At 41.0% G+C, this 24,176-nt stretch overlaps 1 protein-coding gene across 1 annotated transcript in view; it reads right to left on the reverse strand.

Moving 5' to 3' along the window:
• MUC2 (mucin 2, oligomeric mucus/gel-forming) overlaps positions 1-24,176 on the reverse strand; it is a 48,161-nt gene that overhangs the window by 20,162 nt on the left and 3,823 nt on the right. The window contains exons 4-35 of the mRNA XM_030451551.1: positions 23,806-23,896; positions 23,357-23,466; positions 22,941-23,157; positions 22,205-22,330; positions 21,450-21,567; positions 20,879-21,017; positions 20,128-20,238; positions 19,071-19,140; positions 18,296-18,433; positions 17,591-17,755; positions 16,894-16,988; positions 16,154-16,284; positions 15,352-15,603; positions 14,466-14,518; positions 14,070-14,182; positions 13,506-13,657; positions 12,903-13,041; positions 12,228-12,338; positions 11,734-11,913; positions 10,534-10,773; positions 9,300-9,456; positions 8,185-8,313; positions 6,919-7,066; positions 5,985-6,028; positions 5,209-5,403; positions 4,782-4,811; positions 3,954-4,433; positions 2,863-3,096; positions 2,216-2,443; positions 1,624-1,800; positions 735-1,315; positions 112-409 (exon numbers count right to left, since the gene is read on the reverse strand). Of these exons, the coding sequence (XP_030307411.1) occupies positions 112-409; positions 735-1,315; positions 1,624-1,800; positions 2,216-2,443; positions 2,863-3,096; positions 3,954-4,433; positions 4,782-4,811; positions 5,209-5,403; positions 5,985-6,028; positions 6,919-7,066; positions 8,185-8,313; positions 9,300-9,456; positions 10,534-10,773; positions 11,734-11,913; positions 12,228-12,338; positions 12,903-13,041; positions 13,506-13,657; positions 14,070-14,182; positions 14,466-14,518; positions 15,352-15,603; positions 16,154-16,284; positions 16,894-16,988; positions 17,591-17,755; positions 18,296-18,433; positions 19,071-19,140; positions 20,128-20,238; positions 20,879-21,017; positions 21,450-21,567; positions 22,205-22,330; positions 22,941-23,157; positions 23,357-23,466; positions 23,806-23,896 (5,452 nt within the window). The remainder of the gene's footprint in view (positions 1-111; positions 410-734; positions 1,316-1,623; positions 1,801-2,215; positions 2,444-2,862; positions 3,097-3,953; positions 4,434-4,781; positions 4,812-5,208; positions 5,404-5,984; positions 6,029-6,918; positions 7,067-8,184; positions 8,314-9,299; positions 9,457-10,533; positions 10,774-11,733; positions 11,914-12,227; positions 12,339-12,902; positions 13,042-13,505; positions 13,658-14,069; positions 14,183-14,465; positions 14,519-15,351; positions 15,604-16,153; positions 16,285-16,893; positions 16,989-17,590; positions 17,756-18,295; positions 18,434-19,070; positions 19,141-20,127; positions 20,239-20,878; positions 21,018-21,449; positions 21,568-22,204; positions 22,331-22,940; positions 23,158-23,356; positions 23,467-23,805; positions 23,897-24,176) is intronic.

Genomic DNA, 24,176 nt, shown 5'->3' on the forward strand with positions numbered 1-24,176 from the left:
GCACAATTCCACCCACCTCTGATCCCACACAGAGGACACAAGATGAGGTGTGCTCCTTCACTCATTGCTCCCATGGGAAGGAAACACAGAGAGCCGAGATCAGACAAGTACCTGACGGTGATGCGGTGCTTGGGGAGGTTGTTGTGTGCACAGGTGTGCTTGCAGAAGTTGTCGTGGGTGTTGCTGTCTCAGTTGTTGGCTCTGGGGTGCTGACACTGACGGTGGTGGTGGTGGGAGGCTTTGATGGTGTTGGTCTGGCAGTGGTTGCTGTTACAGGTGGGGAGGATGCAGTGCTCAATGTGGACGAGGGTGGGACTGTTGTAAACAGCATGAACAGAGAAGACAGTGTCACAAAACCAGGCCCCACTCCCACTGCACACCGTGGTCTCTCTGACAACATTCTGTCCCACTGAAGGACAAGGTCCAACAGCAGCAAGAACACCACTTCCTGTCATCTCTGTATCTGCCTGTCCTGGGCTGGGGCACCAGGATGAAAACCTCCTCAGAGTGCTGCTGTACTCGAGGAACACAAGGACCTTAACCAAGCACCCCTGCATGATCCTCTCCTCTGACTGCACCTGAACAGGGGCTGTCTTTGTGCATCTGCTGTTGCAGGTGATGCACAACAATTCCTCCCACCTCTGATCCCACAGAGAGGACACAAGTTGAGGTGTGCACCAACCATCACAGCTCCTACAGGAAGCCAACACAGAGAGCAGAGATCAGACAAGTACCTGAAGGTAATACAGTGGTGTATGTTGGTACAGGCACAGATGTGCTTGCTGTAGTTGTTGTGGGTGTTGCTGTGCCACTTGTTGTTGTCCCCAGGGTGCTGCTGATGGGGGTGCTTTCAGTGGTGGTGGTGATGATGGTGGTGGTGGTTGTAGGCTCTGATGGCGTTGGCCTGGCGGTGGTTGTTGATACAGTCGAGGTGATTGTGGGGGTTTTGTAGGTGTTGATGGAGGTGGGACTGTTGGTGTAGTGGGGCCAGGAATACACTCTGGAATGTCAGGGATGCAGCAGACACGGATCTCATAGTTGAGGCAGACTGGCATTGGAATTATACCTCCTATCTGCTGATCTCTGTTGTTACAGGTCAGCCCTGTCTCCACATCACATTTCACCTCCTGCCCTAAACTGGCAATGGGAACAGTCGGGAATTTGGTTGCTCTGCATGTGATATTCACAGGTTTCTCACAGACCCAGGAGGAGTTCTTCTTCTTAATATTCTCAAAGGTTTCATAGTCACCACCATTTCTGTTAGAACTGTTTGGGTAGCTCACATCTATCCAGCCTGTCCAGATGCATTCACACCCTGTGGGGAAACAACAAGAGGAACCATTGGAAGCAGGGAGAAGAGAGACAGCAATCCAGGCACCATGACAACTGTGGGTGACACTCTGGGCAACCACTGCAAGCAAGGGTGCCCCTCAGTCACTAATGGGCACACCTCTCAGCCAACCCTGCTGGCAACTCAGCTCACTTGCAGGAACTGCTTTGCCCCCTTTGGGCCCACCCAGCAAACTGGGACCAAAGCAGGCACAGGCACTGCACAGGCAGTGGGGTTTTGGTGACTGTCTATTACTGACTGGCATTGGGAACATAGTGTCAGTGGGAACATACCAGGAAGGGAGGTTGTTGGGCCAGTTGTTGTTGTGCCCACAGAAGTGGTGGTCCCCCTGGTGGGGGGTATCGTGGTTCTAGTGGTAGTGGTAGGTCTCAATGGTGATGATGTTGGCAGGGTGGTGGTTGCAGATACAGGTGGGGAGGGCACTGTGCTCGTTGTCGATGATGGTGGGGCTGTTAGAAACAGTAAGGAACAGAGAAGACACTGTCACAAAACCAGGCCCCATCCCCACTGCACACCTTGCTGCTTGCTGAACACATCCCCTCCATCTGAATGACAAAGCTCAGCAGCAGCAATAGCAAGATCCCATCAGCTCAGTGTCTGTCCTGGGCAGAGGCACCAGGATGAAAACCTCCTCAGAGTGCTGCTGTACTCAAGGAACACAAGGACCTTAACCAAGCACCCCTGCATGATCCTCTCTTCTGACTGCACCTGAACAAGGGCTGTCTTTGTGCATCTGCTGTTGCAGGCCAAGCACAACAATTCTTCCTACCCCTGATCCCACAGAGAGGACACAAGATGAGGTGTGCTCCTTCACTCATTGCTCCCATGGGAAGGAAACACAGAGAGCAGAGATCAGACAAGTACCTGACGGTGATGCGGTGCTTGGGGAGGTTGTTGTGTGCACAGGTGTGCTTGCAGAAGTTGTCGTGGGTGTTGCTGTCTCAGTTGTTGGCCCTGGGGTGCTGGAGGTGGTGGTGGTTTCAAGGGGCCCTGTGGTGGTGGTGGTGGTGGGAGGCTTTGATGGTGTTGGTCTGGCAGTGGTTGCTGTTACAGGTGGGGAGGATGTGGTGCTCAATGTGGACGAGGGTGGGACTGTTGTAAACAGCATGAAAAGAGAAGACAGTGTCACAAAACCAGGCCCCACTCCCACTGCATACCATGGTCTCTCTGATCACATCGTCTGCAGCTGAAGGACAAGGTTCAACAGCAGCAACAGGAACACTTCCTGTCAGCTCTGTATCTGCCTGTCCTGGGCAGAGGCACCAGAATAAAAACCTCCTCAGAGTGCAGCTGTACTCGAGGAACACAAGGACCTTAACCAAGCACCCCTGCATGATCCTCTCTTCTGACTTCACCTGAACAAGGGCTGTCTTTGTGTATCTGCTGTTGCAGGCCAAGCACAACAATTCCTCCCACCCCTGATCCCATGGAGAGGATACAAGTTGATGTGTGCACCAACCATCACTGCTTCTACAGGAAGCCAACACAGAGAGCAGAGATCAGACAAGTACCTGAAGGTGATGCGGTGCTTGGGGAGGTTGTTGTGTGCACAGGTGTGCTTGCAGAAGTTGTCGTGGGTGTTGCTGTCCCAGTTGTTGGCCCTGGGGTGCTGGAGGTGGTGGTGGTGCTTTTTTGGAGCGTTGTGGTGATGGTGGTGTTGGTAGGAGGCTTTGAAGGTGTTGGTCTTGCCGTGGTTGCTGATACAGGTGGAGTGGGAACTCTGGTCGTTGTGGGGGATGGTGGGGCTGTTAGAAGTAGCAAGGATAAAGAGAAAAGGTGAAGTTGCACAGTGCCTGAGTGTGAGACACAATATGCTCTGAACAGAAATTATTGTCTAGGCAGCTGCTACAAGCCTGTACTTTTCTGCCCACTCTTTGCATGTTTACAGCCAATATTAATATGTCTTAATTTCTATCTCCAAAGAACAGAGTAGTTCCAGATCTGTGCACAGAGAGAGTAATAACAATCCTTCTCTAGCAAAGAGCAAAGGGATGGTGCTGTAATCTGCCTCTCACTAAATTTAATATGTAAGACATGAGGAGGAGCGAGGCTCTGAGAGGCCTTTGCACTTACACCACCTCACTAACTCATAGAGTAAGAACTGAGAGGGCAAGCTGTTGTCTTGGAAGGAAGTGAGCATGGGAATGTGTTAATGCCTGATCGTCAGATCAGTTCTGTCATGCAATGTCAGCCTGATGCAGAAGTTCACAGAGTACAAGTGGATTTCAGCAGCCCAGGTGAGAGCTCAAGTGGCAGCCTTCAGAGTGAAACCTTTGCTGAAAGCCTGCCAGAGGAATCCTTCCTTCCCAAAACCTATAACCACACACCAGATTTAGCACTAACAGAGTGAAACAAGAGGAAAGTAGGAAGAAATCCTGCAGAGCCCCAAACAGGCAGTGCCTAAAATGAAGGTACCATGAATGAAGGCCTCCTCTGATCTCAGACACTCTTCCTTTCAGCAGGAATACATAGATCCAAAGCAGCATAAATAAAATCCCTGTCAGCTCAGTGTCTGCTGTGACACTGACATGCCTTGGTGGCTGACAGCCTTTTGATTTCTCTGTGGCAAAGCAAGAGCAGAGACTATTGGGTTCCTAAATACCTGTAGAGGTTGAAATCACTGGAGAAGTGACTGGTGGTGTGGACTCCCTTGTGCTGGTTGGGGTGGGTGTGGTGGTGGTGGTTGTTGGCTGCCTGGTTGTAGTGGTGGTGGGCACTGTTGTGCTGGTAGTGGTTGAAGTTGCAGTTGGGGCTGGACTTGCAGAACAAGGAAATTCTTGCCACTCACAACAGTTGACCCTGATTTCATAATTATAGCAAAGCTGCCACATAGTTGCCTCTTGCTCATCATTTGTACAGCTTAGTCCGTATGTAACGTTGCACTCCACTTTCTGGCCAAGTTCCTCTAAGCTCATTTCTGGTTTATCTCTAGCTCTGCATTCAATATTTTCAGGAGCTTCACATATTTTATGTCCATGTACTTCTCTTACTGCATCGTAGGTCTCATAGTCACCACCATCTTCCTCAGGTTTGCTGACATCAAACCAGTCAGTCCAATCACAGATGAACCCAAAGCATGGAGCTGCAAGAGAAGAGAGAAACTCAGCATCTGAGCTTGCAGAGAGCATTCTGTGAATACTTATTTTGGATTCGTTTTGATTAAGGACTGAAGCACTGCACTCAAACTTGTTGTTTTCCCAAGAGAAGAGATTTCTAAAACTAATTCTACATTACCAGGTTTTTCAACAGAAAGCTTCACATCAAAAGAGAATCACCAAGTTTAGGCCTTTAAAGGTCTTTCATTAATCTATACTTATTTTTTGTTCTAAAAATATTTTTCTGTAATGGCTGTCTTAATTTACTCTTCCTTTAAATGTTTGGTGGGGTTTTTGGACATTTTTAACAACTGAGTTATCTATTTAAAACTTACTTGTAATTACTGGAGGTCTTGTAGTGACAACTGAAATAGAAAAAAAAATTATTCCATCATCTGCAAGCCTTAAGAAAAAAATTAATTGCGGTTTTAAATATCCTAATTATATATATTTCTACTGAGACATCTTCCACTGTCCCAGCAGGATACTGAGATGCTAACATATTTATTAATAAACAGAATGGAAGACTGCACCCCACCCCATAAGTTTGTAGTAACAATTTCTTCCATAAGAAGCAAATCCAGGTGTTAAAAGTCTTTATTAGTGTACTGTGATAAAACACTTGTAAGTATCACTCTATCTGTGTGAGAGATACCTGTGTCAGTTATAAGTCTACATATTTTTCATTCTATGTTTCCAGTACACAGCTTAAAGAAAATAAAACCTTTAGATGTGCAATGTGCATCTCTGTTGAAGATTTACCTGTGGTGGTAAGAGTACTGGTAGGAATGGAGGTTGAAATGGTTGTAGGTGAAGTTGTTGGACAAGGATAAGTACTTCCAACAACTACAGAACCATTTTCTGCACAGATATATGTTTTACATATGTTGCCATCCTGTACTTGTGCCACAGTGCTGCCCACTTCATAACTTGTTCCATTGATGACACAGGGACACCCTGGAAGAAAGAGATTTACTGTGCAGCTTTTCTGCTACCAGAGAGAAAGAGAAACTCCTTATTGACAGGTAAGCTATGAGCCAGGCATGCTCCTTTCAGAGGCATGGAACTTACATCTAGGACATCTTACTGATTTATCTTTACTTCTAGGGGATTTTATCTTTACTGATTTTATCTTTACTTTTATATATTAAATATAAATAACAAAGCCCTGCATAAAATGCTTGGAAGAACAGACTTGGAAAAAAGGTTTTAAAATTTTCTGGGAGAAATAACAACTGCAATTTAATACCTGACACTTCTCTGAACTACTGTGTTTTCTGGCAGTGCAAACTCTTGCAATTAAATCCATTAGTCTGGATATGGGACGAAGTAAGAAAGCATAAACCAAGATGAGAAAAAGGCTGAACAGGAAGTGTACTGACACCAAGGCTCAGCAAAAGGGCTGCCCCATTTCTTTGGCCACAGATTTCACTTACACTAGAAAGAAATTATTCCCAGTCAGAACTAAGTCTGTTGTAGTTCTAGGCACAATTGGTTTTTTTTCTTTTCATTTCTAAAAACAACCAAATGTGATTTACCTGGGATTGTTGTACAGTGTATGGATCCTGAGGGGTCACAGACACTAAAAGCAAATATTACAAAGATTAAAATGTTGCAAGTATTTTATAGTACCTGTCAGCAGAGCCAAGAGCACAGAAAAGTAGAAATTTCTCACTTGATCTCCATTCATACCCTTGGATATTTTTGGGGGGTGTTATATTTTCAAGATTTCCTATCACAGTTGCATTCAACCTTTCATTATTTCATTTCATCTCCTTTGATTCTTTCAGTACAACATATGTAAACAACCAAAAACTGCTTTGCTTTGCAAGTTGCAATAGTGCAATATGAAGAACTGTTTTTCAGAGTAGTGAACTTATAGCCAGATCAGGGCTTTTTTTGTGTCTTTGGTCACCATGTAGATTCAGATATGTCAGTGATATTATTAAAGCTCTAGGACTGAGCATTTAGGTTGAAACTATCTCAGGGATAGTGCAGATCATTTTGGGTTACAGGGATTCTGAAATCCCAGTTTTAAGTGAGAATTCAGGGCAGAGTAACCCTTCCTTCCCAAAGAGACATGAGAATCAAAAGGTTCTTCTAGACAAACACTCAGGTTTTATGCCATTAAATCATTTAAGACACTTTGAATTGTATATTTAGTCAATTTTCCCATAAACTTATTTTAAATGACACTGCCAACATGAAATATGAGTTATTATGGGTTTGTAAAATGATGAATGAAAAGTTGAGAAATAATATATATTGCAAGGGCAGCATTTTGTGAGTTTAAGTCTCAAGTGGAATAAACAATCTTGTTCCTCTGATGTCTACTGATAACTGCTAGAATATACCAGCTCTTCAGGTGAAGCTGCATCTCTATTGGCTTGAGGCTCAGGAAAGTAAACGAGGGGCTTCATAGGGATCATTTTTTTCCTGAATTACTGAGGATGTTTTTGCATTTTTACACACCACTTTGTACAGTTCTCTTCCACAGGTATTTCCTCCCCAGGGCGAACAGGAACTCCATTGTTGTAGCACCAACATTGATCCTCAGACACACATTCCTTTGTCTCTTCATTATAAACAGGCTTGTCCTTAGGGCATCTGGGGTAGCAGCCTGTTGATGACAAGTAGAGCAGCATACAGGATGGGGAAAAAGTATAGAGTTTATGCTATATATATATATAACTCAGTGATATGATGCCTTTTAAAGAAATTTTTCTCACTGAAACATTCTTCTTTCTTCACCTTGCAGAGCCCTCTAATTATATTAATTTCTGTGGTTCAGATAGTAATTTTAAGATAAAGAAACATCCTGATTTTTCTACATATATTTAAATATGATATATATATACTATATACAATAGATACAGATCACTTGTGAAGAATATGGTAGTGGATTCATCAACAAACATGTTTTTCACTCTATTTCTTGGAACACTGGACCTTTAACAGATCAGGTATCTCCACCCCAAACAAAAAATTTATCCACATTTTCCTGCACTCTTGACCAGTGACCAAACCCCACCTGCAAGGGATTCATTGTGTGTCAATTCTCATTGCATTTTTCATGTAAATATAATTTTTTAAAAAATTATCATGTCCTGCTTTCAAATAAACTCTCATAAAATCTAATTCTTAATGACATGAGGTCCTCTTTATACAGTACTGGAGTTCTAAATAGCCTATAAACTGAATAACTGTGTTATTAACTGGGACTTAAAAGTCACTTCACACTGCCAGACTGTACTAAAGATGCTCTAACAAAAGTGTGTTCTGTATTTCCACTGAAGATAAAGAACAAAAGTAATTTAGAAAGATAACTGGATATATAATAATCTGCCTCCTCACACTTTCCAGATCTTTCTAATGAGACAATTTATTTCAAAACACAGAGCCAACTTTTTAATTTTCACATTTTTAATTTTCTTGGTTTCCTTCTCTTCAAATGCCCTTAGAATGGGATTCAAAATAACAATAGTGGAATAATCTTGCATGTTTTAAGATATTATTCAAGCAGGTAGCTAGTTTTATGGCTGAGAGCAATGTACCTGTCACCCACTGATGATAATAAAGAGTAAAGTGCATTATAGGAGACATACTGTAAAACTGAAGACAAATTCAACACAACAGATTTCAGAACATCTTGTCAGGCTGACTGAATATTTCATATTGATTGCATGGTACCAGGCAAATTTATCTGAAAAAACCCCAAAATGGCAAGGAATTTATTACCTTCCAGGTATGGCACTGAAAAGTTGGTGGTGACATTATTGATCATCCTGCAGGTCACAACATTCCCACCACAGGGCTCATAGTGCCACTCACACTTATCGTGAGGGTTGTAGTAGTCACAAAATATTGCTGATGGGGAAAAAAAAAAAAAAAGGAGAAGCTGATTAAAAACGTGGTTGCCAGATTGCAGCTCTGATCAGGTCTTAAAAGGTAGAAGCTCAGTGAATCTACATGTTAAGCCAGCAAGATTTCTCTTGAGGTGCAAGACCTGGGTGTCCTTCTATGATGTTCTGACACAGCATGCATCAAAAGGTGGAGTCAAAACTCTAGGGCCTCAGACTTTCAGAATTAACAGTCAAGCCACAGAGTGAAAATGGATTCAAACCACACACACACACACACAAAATACTGTTTATTTTAAATTAAAATGACCAGTAACTATCTGAGAGTATTTTTCTTCCCTGGCCATTAGCAAATTCCTAAAATCTCTTGTAGATTATGGACAGAGAAAAGAACCTTTATAAACTTATCTATTAAAGCTGACTGAAATTTGCAAATTCTGTTTCACTGGCTTCTTATACTTAAAAGCTGCAACTAGCCTTCATTCTGAACCAGAACAATTTTTTTTTTAATTAAAAGATTTTACATTTCTGCCACTTAGAATCCCAAAATTTTGTTTTGAGCTCTTTTTGGAGCATTAGCACCACAAATGGAGACTGCTTAATACTGATTAGGTTCATCTACACAGGAGCAGATCTACATATTCTAAAGTAAAATTGTGAATAATCTGAAAAACAGAGAGCAGAAAAAGACAGGAATTGGAATTCACCCATTATCAAGCAAAACAGAAGGATGACTTGAAACCCAGACTTGATACATTAAAAAAAAAAAAAGAATTAAAAGAGAATAAGGAAAGGAAAAAGGAAAGAGGGAAAAGGAAAACCACACAAACCATACACATTTACTAGCTCCATTTGTTCCTTGCTATTCTGTGAAAATAAATTGCATTGCAGAGCCAGCACTCCCAGTCACTCCCAGTGACAGTATGACTGGTTTGTCAGCCTCTCTGACAGAGAGCAGCCAGAAGGAAACCCTTGTGCTGAGCTGGTACTCACGGCAGATATCAGGAGTTCTCCAGAAAACACAGGCCTGAGCCTTGGAACATTCCTGAGCGTAGGCAGCAACTGCAGAACAGAAGCACTCACAGTCCCCACCACTGTCACAAGAACAGGCATCATGCACACAGGCATCATAGAAAGGGTTTGGGTCCACCTGGTGGGGAGAGCAATGGTGCCCCAGTTGATCTCCAAATCAGTTTTCAAACAAGGAAGCTTGAGACATCTCTTGAAATAGGGGAATTAATTGAGCTGGGCTGGAATGAGACTGTTACTGAGAATTACCAAATCTCAGACACTGTGGGTTTGGAGCCACTTAATGCATTTTGGATAATAATAGACTTAAAGTAACATAGCACTGGCACAGTTTGCTGTGACTGAAAAAATAAAATCAGAGTCTTTGTCAGTGCCCACATTTTCTAGCAGAGTTCCCCTCACTGCTCTCAAACCCAAGCTGCATGGATGCCCATGGAGCCTTAGCTTCCAGCAAGTGGGGAGCAATTCCAGCAAGGCTGCACTTCCAGCAGGAAGCAGAGGATTTACTGCCTGGCAGCTTTTTGAGTTTATCCACTTTCTTGCTTAGGACCACAAGAAGATAGACTGAAGACTGGATTTTGTTTGCTGAAGGTATCAATGTAGAAACACATATTAAATTAACTAAATCAATAATTCTTTTTTAGAATGACTTTTTTACTGTGAGTTAAGAACAAATTGTTGTTAATATTACCATGCTTCAGGAGAGAGACAAGAAATAATGAGGAGTGATCTCTGGGTGCTGTGCCCTGGTACAGTGGCAATTCAGCAGCCTGTCTGGATTGCACCCTGTCAGTGATTTCCAAGGAGAACACTTCTGTGGGTTGGATATTACAAGGAGCAGCGATTTCTTCAGCACACCACCTCCAAGTACAGCATGAATTCCTGTCAGACTGGTCTGATGATTGCAAGGGCTTTCAGAACTTAGAGTACTGACAGTCTCTCAACAAGAGAGGTGCAGCTGTAACACACAGAGACCTACTTGGGGTAGATTTATGAAGTTAATAGCTGGGCTGGCACTGCTACTGACACATTCCCACTGCCACAGATACTGAAACTCCTCTGATTAAAGCCACTTGAAATGTGCCACCACTTGTACTGAAGACATAACTGAAGATGACTATTTAAGCATTTCATTTTCTGCTGACCTCTCTGCAGTAACAGAACTGTGCTGTCCCATCCCTTCCTGCCTTCTACAAACCTTGGAGTGACAGATTTTAAAGACTTCACTCAGGATGATGCTGCATTCCTTCTCTGCCCAGGACTTCCGATGTGGTTTCACATCACAGGGTTTAATCTCCTGTGTGGCATCTGGGCACATGGTAGATTGTTTCCAGGAATTCCCAAACTTCAGAGCATTGGTGTCCTGCAGCCCACTCCTTTGTGTAAAGTCATTATTAGACTTGTCATCAAAGTTGCCACACAGACCACAGACTTTGCCCTGGAAAGGAAATTAACATATCCACAGCTTTTAAATATATAACAGAAATAAGAAAGAGACCCTAGTAAAGTCAGAGGAAAAGACTGACATCAAAAAGGACAACTGACTCTCCCTGTAAATGATGCATTTTCATTTTCACTTGGCAATAACTTGTTCAGAAATTAAACCTTTGTCTGTATACTCAGCAAACTGGACAGCTGCCATGTCTTCCCTCCTTGGAACCAATTCTATCTAGAGTGTTCCCATGTTTCTGTGACCCATCATCCAACTGATAACCCTGAAGAGTCTCTTTCAGCTGAGAAGAATTAATTTATTTTCCTTTCTTCTCAATTTATCATAACTCAACTATTAATATAAGCCTGAGGGAAATTCATTCTGCTCAAAAATACTTCTATTAAAAGCTTCCAACATAATGAGAACCATTTCTTCATCCAGGGAAAAAAGTCAGGGATTCCTTTTCTTTGAAGGAATGACTATAGTAACCTACCCCCAATACTAAGATTTTGGTAGTGCTACTTGAGGTACACCAGCCCTCTCAATACAACCCCACACCTCCTCACTCAGCACTATAAATTCAGTACCCTATAACTCAGCATGCTGATTTTCAGAAATCAGAACCAGCTGCATACATTGCAATGGGTTTTGGGCTGAGATTTCATGCAGGAGTCCAAGTGCATGTACCTTCAGCTTGAATCCCCTAAATTACTTGGGATGCACACACTCAGAATGCCTCAGATATTTAGCTTTATGGCAACCATGTGCTATGCATCCCCTACACATGGATTATGATGGACTGTGAGGAACTCCAGTAGCACCTCTGAAAGCTGTGAGAGGAGCAATGCCAGCTGAGCCTCAGTGTGCAGAGGACACAGAGTCACAATAAATGAACATTTACATTTCCTTATATTATTTATCTGTTAATACTACTTCTGCTTCAGAAAAAGTCAGACAGGTACTAACTTTGTAAGCAGGGGACAGCTTGATGAAAACAGTAGTCTTCTTATCCCAGATAAGCATCACACCATTGCTAGCCTCAATCACAAGGTAGAGCCCCACTGTCCTGTTCCAGTAATGCACATCCCCACCAACATCTCGCTGAATTTCTTTATAATCTTTGTTCTCCAATTTCAGTTCAGTTTTCTGAAAGGTAAAAGAGAATTATTAGAACACTAAGCTTTGCGATCAGATAAAGTATGAGATGCTCATAGCTGTACAGCTCATTCTGAAACCAAAAGCTCAGAGTCTGGAATAACTTCCCAAGATGATGGGAAGTGGATTAACACCACTGCCTGAGAGAGATTTCAATACCTGAGAAACTTCCCCCTTGCAGATTAATTTAATAGGGCCTCTAGCATTTTACTTGTTATAGCTGCTCCTAGGGATGTGGCTCTGGATCACTGCTTTTTAAGAAACACTTAAATACTGATCCATACTCACTGAGTATCACTACTCACCCCTAGAAACATTTTAATGGCCTTTGAGCAGGTGACTCCTGTAGTGCCACAGGGAACATTCTCTGTGATGATGCTGAATGAGCCATTGGACTTTTTGTCACCACAAAAATCCTATTGAGAAAGGAAAAAAAAATTAGCATCAACAATATTAGGTAGAATATTCATTTTTATAGCAATATTATAGTGTAATAGTAATTGTAATAATTTAAACCTCCACAATGCACAAATAGTTACTTCTGTTTCCTGTGTGAAAGCCTACATACTTATATTTTCACAGACACACTAAGATATATCTCTGCACACATATTAAGAGTTGGTACAGTTCCATGTGTGGCAACACCTGTGAAATGTGGGGGACAATAAAACAAAATGAGGAAGGCATCTTCAAATATACTTATTTTTGTTTTGTAAACTGAGGATTTTGATTATTTCAACTGATAATAAGCTGTTAGTTCCCACTCTAACTATAATCCTCTTACACGTAATTTCTGACCAGGGTATCAGAAAAAAATGCAAGCATTCACACAGCTGCACTGAAAGCACAGGGTTTATATTGGCAGAATGTGCAGACACCTCAGGAGCAATGATGGCAGGCAATAAGAATGACAAAAGCAAAGAGGAAAGTAACTCTTTAAGGCAATCAGCTGCCATTTCAGTCCTCCTGATGAGTATTACCTGAGTAGCCACATATTCACAGCTCCCATCAAAGTCATAAAACCTTCCATCAAAGGTGATATAGTGGCCACTTCCATATATCATACAAGTTCCATAACAAACATTTTTAGTGCAGCTCCACCCCCCTTTTTGGCAGGTACTAGAAGAGAGCAGAAGAGTTGAATTTTCAGATGTCATGAGTGTGCTGTTTGGAACACTGAGAACAAACCAAGCTGCCTGATCCAATGTGATGTTGTGCACAATATCCATTTCAGTATTAGAATATCTTAAGTCTCGACTTGAATAGTTTAGCCTGTTTTTAAGACATGATTTGTAATCAAATCTGGACAGGTATGTTTCTAGATTTGATAGCATTTATATTCAAACAATAAGTGTACTTTCCCAATAAGAGCTGCCTATTGAGAACAGAGCTTTCCAAAATACTGGGTAATAAGCCCAGGATTTTGAATACAGTCTGCATTTCCTCAGGTATCAAAAAGTGTGCCTGAAAATAAAGGTTTGTACATGCAGCCCTTGCAACCACTGTAGTACACAAGCCTCCACATGACTCTTGATTTACTGCATGGAATATATTCTAGAAAAGAGTACAAAATTATAACTTACCAGGTGTTGCAGTCCACTGTTACTTTCTGCCCAGAAGAATACCACTGGTTGTTATGAACACATGGGCAGTCCTTCTCCTCAACACAGCCCCCTCTCCCATCATCAAAAAGGCCTTCAGGACACACACAGCCTGAGACACACTCTGCCTGGAACTAAGGAATATAAAATGAAAATGTTTGTTAATAAAAGCACTCAGGTTTTTTCCACTTATTCATAAGCACTCTGGCAAAACCTGCATTTGTAACCAAACTAATATTGATTAGTTTATTGGATTTTTCTTCCTAGGTTTCTAATGTTTTAATTTTTTTTTTTTTTTTTATTGCCTAAGAACTGAAATGGTATTTCACTGGGGAGGTGCGACTGCTGAAGATAAAGGAGAGGAAAACCATAAGGGGAATCACCATGGGAATGGAAACAGAGTAATAACACTGTGAGAAAAGAAAGGAGAACCAAGCCAAAAAGAAAAAAAAACCTATTGGCTACAACACCATTTTCTGTGTTGCACTCTTAGGTACAGAATGTAGCATAAAGGACTCATGATACTGCAAAAAATGGAATACATACATGCTCACTTAGAGGAGTGTGACAGCTGAGTTGTGCAGGTGTTTGCCAACTCCACTCTGTGGATGCCTCACAGTCAAAGTAGGTCTTGTTAGAAGAACATTCTGTTGTTCTACCTGGAAGGCACATTGTGGGCTCAGTGACTCAAGAAAAGGCAAAAGAAATGTCTATGAAAGGTGGTAGCTACTGGGACAGAAATCTGTCCTCATGAAAGCTTTTTCTTATGCATAAATAAGATGCTCAGTGAAGACAAAACGAAGTGGGAATGCAGAACTGTTTCACAGAAAGAGAAAAAACAAACATGCAAAATAAATAATTGGAGAATTCAAGTGGAAAGTTGAGGTTTGAGTTTGGAGTTTGGGTTGTAGTTTTTAATTTACTTTGCAGAATGCAACTTACTTCTCAGTCTTACTGTCACTGAAGTACACTGAACCTTTGCATTTCGGCAGACACTGGAAAAGAAGTGAGAGAAATCAAAGGGTTTGTTAATATAAATCTGGGTATTTATCAGAGGTCCTGTATAACACCTAATGAGACTTCTAGGTGAACTCTACTGTAACCCAATCATGAATTTTCACTTGGAAAGAAAGGGTAGCAAGATGTTAAGCATAGGGGACAGAAAGATTATGTTTTAAGGAATGACAGCTATTCTAGTAAACCTTGGTTCTATTCTTTTTGATGAGTCAGGAAACAGATACTAATGACAATTTAAATCAAAGTCTTCACACAGTATACTTTCATCCCTATTTGCAGCTCTTACACTGCAAATTTATTGGCCTGCATGCTTCTTTTGCCAAATGAGAGAAGGAAGTATTTCACCACCTGCAGCAAAGAGGTGCCAGAGTTCATTATCAAAATACCAGAACCATGAAAGTTGCTTTCAAAAGCCTGTGCTACAGTAAATACATATCAAGGGGACCTTCCTTCAGTGGAAAACACAACCAATCTGTCTCTGACAGAAAAGGAGAAATCAATTTCACCTTACAGGTGGCCTTTTGTCTTCCTCTTACCCCCCTGCTCAGCAAAGCCCTGCTAAGAATGCAGCTTCAGAGTTCATCTGTGCAGGCAGAACTCAAACCCCCAGAGCTGCACTTCTCAAGTGTTTATAAATTAAATAAATAAATCTGCAGCAGAATGATGCTTTGCTCAGCCTGGAGATGGTGTGAGACATATTACAAATGTTCACTAAAGCACCACAAGCAGCTAAGGCAGCTGATGGGTAATAAGCACATTTTAAAAGAGCTTTTGCCCCCCTCCCCAGACAAGCAGCCCCTGTAAAACATACCAACGTTCCCCATCTTTTGTGACATATTCCCCTGCTTCCAGGTATGATCCCTTGTAGTAACAGGGGCAGCTGGAGATGGGCACACAGGCCCCCTGGTTATCCAGGTATGTGTTATATGGGCAGCCACAGCCATCCACAGGAGCAAAGTCTGGCAAGCAGTGCTTTTCACCATCAGCAAGGGAACGACAGGTTTGCTGGCACATTGTAAGGTTGTAAAGGAAGACTTGGTTCCCAGGGCAGGCAGACACTTCACTAGCTGGAGGGACAATAAATAAATTGGTAAATAAGGAATGAAGGATTGGCAAGGTAACCTTGACATTTCCATTTTTGTTTCTTTGCCTGTGAAGCATGTAAAATAAGTCCTTAGATTTTATTACAGTACCAAAGTACTGTAAGTCACAAGTAATGCTATGCTAACTTCAGTTACCATTTGAAGTATTAATTAACTGCTACCAATAGCTTTTACTTTCTTACCTACATGGGTTTCATACACCAGTAATCAGAGAGAGGGCAAGATCTAGGAAACTTAGTCTCAGCAACACAGCAGTTTGTGAAAAGCAAGCACAATGATAAACAAAGACACTGGTAAATTAAGGCAATGTAAAAGCTTCATGGCATTATTATTTAAATGGGGAACGAAGGCAAAAGTGCAAAGTATTGCTTTCTACTTCTCCTTAAAGTCCACTGGACCTTTCTAAGATACTCCAAATCCCTTAACATTCAGATCACTGATAACCAGATCTGAGAGAACCTGTTTATTTCTCCTGACTAATTAATTCCAAAGGGAATACAGTTCCACTACTTACTGCAGACACTTTTTCTCCAGCCTCCCAGTATAATTCCTTTGAAAGCACAGGCTCTTGAGTAAGATGACAGGGCAGCACACAAGCATTCTTCATTGTCTTCACACAGACAGGTGTCATATTTACATTTCTGAAATAGAACAAAAGGATCAGTAATCCCACAAGAAACCATTGGACAACTCAGTTGATGTAAAATACATTCCAGGTACAAGCAAAGAATTAGGAATTTCTTCTTTATTTTTTTCCCCTCAGGTAAGCTTCACTTTCTGCTCAACAGTGATGAGTTTGGGGGAAAAAGAGACCATTGAAACTCTGGTATGAAAATTATTTAGTGTTACATTTCAACAAATACAGAAACTTAATAATTATTTACTTTTTTTTCTTAGCTAATAGCAAAATAGAGTGTAAGACTAGACTTAAAATTTCTCTGCACACCTGCACCTCTTGCATCTTCTTTTCAGTTCAAAGATTCAGCCCAACAAAAATGCAGATTAAACACAACAAAAACATAAAAGATGAAAAGAAATCAACCTTTTTCTTCAGCAGCACTCTGTAAGAATCTCATCACTGGAGATGCTTTGGATGAATGCTTTGCTGCCTCAGTTAATCACTGCAAAAACTTCACCAGCTCTTATGGGCAGGCTGCTCAGTGTTGTGTTAAATGTTTGAACAGTGCTAAATGCCTTCAGCAACCTGTCTGAAGTAAAGCACTACTAAAAACAGTGCAAGACTGCAATACCTTATAGTATTCTGAAGGATCAATGGCCGAGTGACATCTTGCAAAAGGACCCTCTGAGTTTTTCAGCAAAGAGCACCAATGCTCAGCATAATTTGCTGCAAAATAAAAAGAGAAAAATGAAGTTATTAAATTTTAATCATTATATTTACCTATCTTCCTTGTGCTACTTCTAGTTATGTTGGCACATAAATACAATGAACAATACCAATGAGGGAACTGTGTACACTTTGGGGAGTGGAGAAATTACATGCAATCTCTGTACATATATTTCTATTTTCTGATTCAATTATCTAGCAGTTGGATGCACAATCATAAAATAAAAAAATAAAAAAATAAAAATACTCTATTTCACAACTGCAACTTCTCTACATGGAACTATGACAGTGCTTTCCATCTGGGGACCATACAGCTAAGTTAAACATAGTGATAAATAGTACTAGGAAACACAAGATGCTTTTGCAGAAAATACAAATTAATGATGTTGCTTCCCTATCTTCCAGCTCAGGATTCCTCAGCAATCACTTCCTAAAATTTCAGTTCAATTTGGTGGGAAACCAGTCCTCATACTTTCAGAAACAAATTATTAATTTGACAGTCCTGTCCAAAAGCTTCAGTGCCACTCTACAACTCTTACAAGGCAGCTGCAGGAATAAAGAATAAACTGCTCATTTTGCCCAAAGTCAGCCATCTGCCTTACCACTTTCAATGCTGAGACTGCAGGGGTCTTCCAGCTTTTCCACCTGGTCTTTACAAGTGGACTGAGCTTTCCATAAATTAGCAAAGGCAGATCCTGTAGCTTCTACAAGCCCACTGGTTGTTTTAAAGTCATCACCTTCCATTCCATTAAAGTTCCCACAAAGACCTTTTGAAAAAGAAATTCAACATTTAATTACTATTCATTCTTACTCTAAAAGGTCAAAGAGAAAGGGACAACTGATCACAAATACTAGAAACAGAAATTCATACAGTTGATTATTCCACTTCAATATTAATGCATGCCTTAAGAACTGAATGTTTAGGAGCCCTGTTTTAAATGTTTAAGCTACTGGGAAGAGCAGTCTTCATGAAGATACCTCTGCCTCAGGAGATCACCACCCTGACCTGTATGCTTCCTGCTGGTATTAAAACCACAAAATGCACCCACAGCCTGGTTTTATGGAGAGCTGAAAATTAACAAATATTTTAAGAAACATTCATTTACTGGCACTGGAGTGATAGGTCATTTCAATAGAAATAAGATAAAGATGCATTTCTAGTTTGCTTGAGTGTTTTGGTTTCTGCTTTTAGTTTCCTGCCCTTGAATCAGTAAGTAGCACAACTTATTTCCCATTTAAAAAACACGTAACTCCTCAGCTGTGAAACAGCCTGGCTTTCTTTTTTTTCCACTTGAAGAGATACTTGCCTTGAAGTTTTCCTTGAACTGATTGATCCACAGTCACAAACAGCTGCATGACTGGAAGCAGCTGAATCTGCAGCTGAAGCCCAAAAGAAGTTTGTACAAGAAGGTAGAAAGAAGATGGCTTGAACACTGAGAAGCTGGCTGGAAAACAGAACATGAAACTGCAGTAAAAACACAGGGAGGCTGCCGAAAGAAACTCTTCTTTTTAGGTTCTAAGATGGTTCACCTACCATGAAAACTCTGAGATTAATCTTATTGTACCTCTAAAAATCACTGATCATCACTGATTAACAAGATGATTCCCTGTAATGACTCAGCCCTGGAATCAGAACCAAATTCAGCTTTTCTGCAATACAGCCTGAATGCTAATTCATTAGTGCTGAGCAAGCTGAAGAACAAGAGGTTTTATGAGAAAGTATTTTCCAAGCACTGTTGCATACAGTAGCAGACATCTCTGCAAACAGACTATTAGTCCATTAGTTAGTAGTCTGATAGACTAAATACTACTCCTACTAAAATGATACATTGCTTATACATAAGTTAATCAATCCATTATAGAGAAATCAGCAGAACTGACATACAAATTCATGATGGAGGAGTTGGGCTTCCTAATTAGAATCACAGAACCAAAGAAAATGTTGATCTGGAAAGTTCTCAGCTGTGCCAAAATCTGAACAAATTTCCTATGCCTCTTTTCCACTTTTGCCTCTGAAAAAATTCACCACCAGATGAGAAGTCAGCTGTGTGACACATGAGGAACCAGGCTGTGCTCCATTACCTGACACATGAGGCACATTCACTGTCATCTCATTCAGCAGCACACTGCCATCTGATCTGAAAACCACCACCTGTGGAAGAGCAAATGGATCAGTGAGGCTCCAGGTACTGAGAGGGAAATGAACTAATACACAGGGAGACTTTTTACACATTTAGACAGTGACTAAAGCTTGATTTCTTTGAGAGGAAGAATCTGTCTGAAAACTGAATGTGGCAGCAGACCTGGAGGATACAAGTGAGGTTCAGTCTTGCTATTCAGTGTTTCATCTAAACAATTTATAGCAGTAACAAAAGGTAAAGCTTCTCTATACTGAGCATCTTGGCCTCAGCAAGTAAAAGAAAATATTGGGCCTTCAAGATCCATAGCAATTCCCTATAAAACATATGCCACAGTTTCAGTGCAATTGCTTAGTATGATTCTGGCATGGCAAGAAAGCAGTTTATTAAACTTCCTCATAAAATGCTACTACAGAAACATAAAATGATGGGTTTCTGACATGGTTTGGTTTTGTACTAGTTATGCTGGTAATGATATGGAAGACTAGAAACTTGGAAGGAAAAATACGTGCACATGTATGTAAAATTATTTGTAAATATAGTCTAGATATTCCTATAACCAAATGAAATTGAATGAAAATGTACTTATCTAAAAAGGTTGGATTGCATCACCATTCAAAGATGGGATCTCTTCTGAAAAAGACATTTAGATCTATAGAACTGTATCTGAGTAAAGTGGGATGGATGGATGGATGGATGGATGGATGGATGGATGGGTGGATGGAAGAATGGTACCTTTATTTCCATCCTGGAATGCAGTGACAATACTCATAAAGCACAGAGCAATGAAAACAAGAAGGGAAAATGTCAGTTTATTTGAATATATCTTTTGTTCAGTTTAGGTCTGTTCTGAGTTCTCAGGACAGAAGCCTGAGCTGACTTCCAGCCTGTCTGAGGTGCCTTATCTATCCACAGCAGCAGCTCCAGAAGTAGTTAGTGCTCCACAGCAAGGGAAATACATCAGTTTTCAGCAAATCTTGCAGAACTCACAAAACACTTACATTCTTTTTGTTGTCTGCTAACAGCACAACAGTCTTCAAACAGGTCTGCCTGAGTGTGGAGCCACAGGGAGCCAGCTCTGCCAGGAGAGCATGACTGTCATTTACAGCACCCTACAAGCACAGGGAAATAAATGCCCATTAATGCAATCAAAAGTCTCACAAGAGGATTTCCAAAACAAGGACTAAAGTCACTGGTTACAATAACAATTACCATAGAACTTAGCCACTAAGCAATTTCAGCACTGGCTCTGGAAGCTAAACCATCTTTCAAACCAATCCAGTGCTGTGATTTGTAGTTCAACAAGATCTTTGTTGTTCACTGGAAGAACAGGTGCCAGATATTTTAGGGAGAGATGAATAAAATACCTGTCCAGTCCTTTCCCTGACTTTGAGACTCAGAGAGAGGAACAGCTATTACAGAACTAGCTGAGTTCTAATCCTGAGAACTAGTAATTTTTGCATCTTACCCATCCATGCAGCTGCAGTCATCCTTTGATTTCTTATATATGAAGGACTCCATTGAATTATGACAGCTTCCCCTTGCCTCCTACCTGCCTGAGTTAAACAGCCATTGCAGTCATGTCCAGCCTCCCCTCAGGGTTATTACAGCCCATCCTGACCTTACCACTGCAGCTTTTGGCATTTCTGCTTCCTTCATCCCTTAAAAAAATGAGGAAACCACCAAGTGGCAGCTGCCACACAGCACACAGACCCTTGCATTTTTAAGAGAGCCCTAGAGTACACACAGTACCTTGGTCAGCACATAGTAACAGTCTCCATGAAAGGTGTATTTCTTCCCATCAAAGGTGGTGATATGGGAACCTCCTTCCACTGAACATCTGCCTGGACAGGGTAAATCTTTGCAAGTCCATCTGCCTGAATTACAAGTGCTATAAACAGAAAAATAATCAAAGTTCATGGATCCTGCCACAGCTTAGAGCACTGAAAGCATCTACAGATATCTACCCAGCAAGCATCAAGATATCCCCAGTTGTTTTAAATTTAGCCTGAATTACAGGCTGAATTACAAGTGCTATAAACAGAAAAATAATCAAAGTTCATAGATACTACAGCAGCTTAGAGCAAGCATCAAAATATCCCCAGCTGTTTTAAATTTAGCATCTTTGGCCATTTCCTTAAGATTTTGCCTCTGTAGAATGCCATAAGACAAGAAACCTTTTCAAAACATTGCTTGCACAACACAAACATGAAGTTCAGAATGTTTTGGGGAAGTCTCCTGTGACTAAGTGGGAGATTGGCAAATGCAGCCCCCTTTCCAGCATTCCAAGGAAGGTGTATAAACAACCCTCCATGATCCTTACCATTCCTCACATTCATTGGTAATGCTTTCTCCAGGTGAATACTGCTTTCCACGGAGTTTGCAGTGGCACTGGCTAACAGGTATGCAGCCTTTTTCAGTGATATCATCATATACAGTTCCTGGAAAGCACAACAGGAAACTGTTCCAGCTCTTTCTGGAATAACCAATCTCCACAGAAGGGAAACTCAGAGAAGAGGAAAGCTTTCAACTTGACAGAGAAAGCAGAGGCTGAGATTATCAAAACTGTTTCTGCTTGTTGTAATATGGAAAACACCTTTATCCAGCTTTGAAAATCTAAGCCTACCCATTTGTGTAACTACACAGGGATGAAAAGCTTTGTGTAAGTATAGAAGAACAAGCTCAGAATTTTACATGTTTAGATTTTCAGCCCTTCTGGCACATTCCACAGACTACCACTGTAATATTTCCTAAGGTTGACAATAACTCTGACAATTTCCCCCACTGACCCTCATTATCACCCTCCAGGCAAATGATGTCCATTGTCTCAGAACTATTCAACCCCAAAATCATGATTTTCTATTAAAAAATTATAATTTAACTATAAAATAATTGATTCATTAATCAATTATTACCCCCTTTTTAAAAAAACTATGAATATGTTCTTGTGGGGGGGAAATAATGAGTAGTATTTGTTTTCAAGATATAATTGGAATACATTTAATATTTCATTTATGACCTCCCTTGCCAGAGCTCTTTTTAGGTTTTTTCATGTGTAACAAGTAAAATAAGACTTGCCTTCAGGGCAGAAACAGCCATCCATGTAGTGTTCCTCACAAAGGCTGCTGATCTCCAAGTGTGAGCATGTATCCATGCAGGGTGAGCTGCTTTCTTTATATATCATGGTATCAGGACAGGTCTTGGCTAAAAGAATGAGAAAAACACCACCAGCTACTTGAGTGCAAAGCCCATCACTCCTCAGAAACCACTGATGGCATCCCCTACTCCCCCCAAGTCAGAGATGTCCCGTGGCAAAACACATTGGTCTGATGCTGAACTGCCTTCCCTGCTTTTTATGGTTATTATTACTTTTATGGTTATTTATTTATTATTTTAATGGTTATTATTGTTATTAGTTTGGTCTCAAATAGATCAAATTATCCCAGCCATTTGCAGCATCAGACCTGACAGTTTTTTTCATGGAAACAGCTTTTTTTTTAGTTGCTGAAAAAGAATTCTTAATAACAAGGGTAACAGAACACAGGAAGGACATAGTATGTGCTTCATTGCACTCCCAGTGTGGAATTTAAAATACACACCTAGAGTTTTAGGAAAAAATAAAATAAAATAAAATGAAATAATATAAAATAAAATAAAATAAAATAAAATAATAGAAAATAATATAAAATAAAATAATATAAAATAAAATAATATAAAATTAAATAAAATAATATTAAATTAAATTAAATTAAATTAAATTAAATTAAATTAAATTAAACGCTTGTTTCTTTGTAACAATTTTTTAGGTGCTTACGGCAGAAGTTTGGCGTCCTCCATTCCCCGGGCCGGCCCCCTGCATGTGAACACTGTCGGGAGTACTCGGAGATGGTGCTGCAGAGGCAGAAGGAGTCCTGGCTCCCCCCGCAGGCACACTTGTCCTGCATGCAGCCCTGGATGTACATCTCCAGGTTCAGCCGCAAGCGACAGTCGGCAAAGGCCGGGGAGGTCAGCAGCCTCTCACACTCATCGCGCTGAGGAGGAAGAGGAAGAATATTGAGGAGATTCGTGAGCACCTGAGCTTCCAGACACTCCCTGCCTTGTCATAAAAAGGTTACTCAAGGGAAGAAGAAGAAGCCATTTCCCCTGGGAGGGACAAAGCCTTCCCTGTCCTGACTCCCTGTGGATGTGCCCAGGTAGCCAAGCAAGGTTCTCAGCACTGGGAATACTCACATGCTCAGTACAGCTGGGAAGAGCCCGGGTTTCATCAGGATCTTCACATCTGTCCCCAGGTTTGCTGATCTTCTGTAAGTTCCCATATGTAATTGAGTTGTAGCTCTCAGCTGTGAGGGGGAAAAAAAAACCCAAAAAGGACTTGCTGAGCCCCAAAAATTGGCAGTGACACCCCTGCTGATCACAGAGAGGTGTTATGCTATCAAATATGCCTGCCAGACACAGAGCTCTGCTCTGAATTTTGTCTGGGCACGCTTAAAAGTGTCAAGTGGTGACAAGAAAAGAAGGTTAGGAGAGAAGAAGACAAGATGATTCATCTGGAATAAAATAATACCAGAGTAGAAATGCAGCAATGGAACATAATGAGGCAATCACAGAAATCTCTGGGGTGAAACTTGCTCTCCTGTGATGCTCTTCTCATCCTGCCTGCTGCCTGTAGGACCACTCACCTCCTTTGATAAACTCATCATAGATTGGAACTCCATTGTAATCCCCACAGAGACCACAGGTATGGTTATTAAATTTGCTGTCCAGTTCCACCTAGGTAATGGGAAGAATAAGAAAAAAACAGAAAAGAATTATCAGGAGCATGAAAACATCCCAAAGCATTCCCTGAAAGGGAAGCTGCCAAATGACAGAAGTGATGGTGAACTCAGAACTCTTAGGGAAGTCACTACTGCAAACAAATTTGTAATATTTTTAATAAACACAAAGATGCAAAAAAAGCAACATGGAAGACAGAAGGAAGTGACTGAAACTCCTGAATTTCAATAATGGCAGTAACCACCATGGGGATAATGATGAAGAGAAAGGCTTTCTT

This window comes from Calypte anna, chromosome 5, assembly GCF_003957555.1.
Source record: "Calypte anna isolate BGI_N300 chromosome 5, bCalAnn1_v1.p, whole genome shotgun sequence".
Lineage (NCBI taxonomy): Eukaryota > Metazoa > Chordata > Aves > Apodiformes > Trochilidae > Calypte > Calypte anna.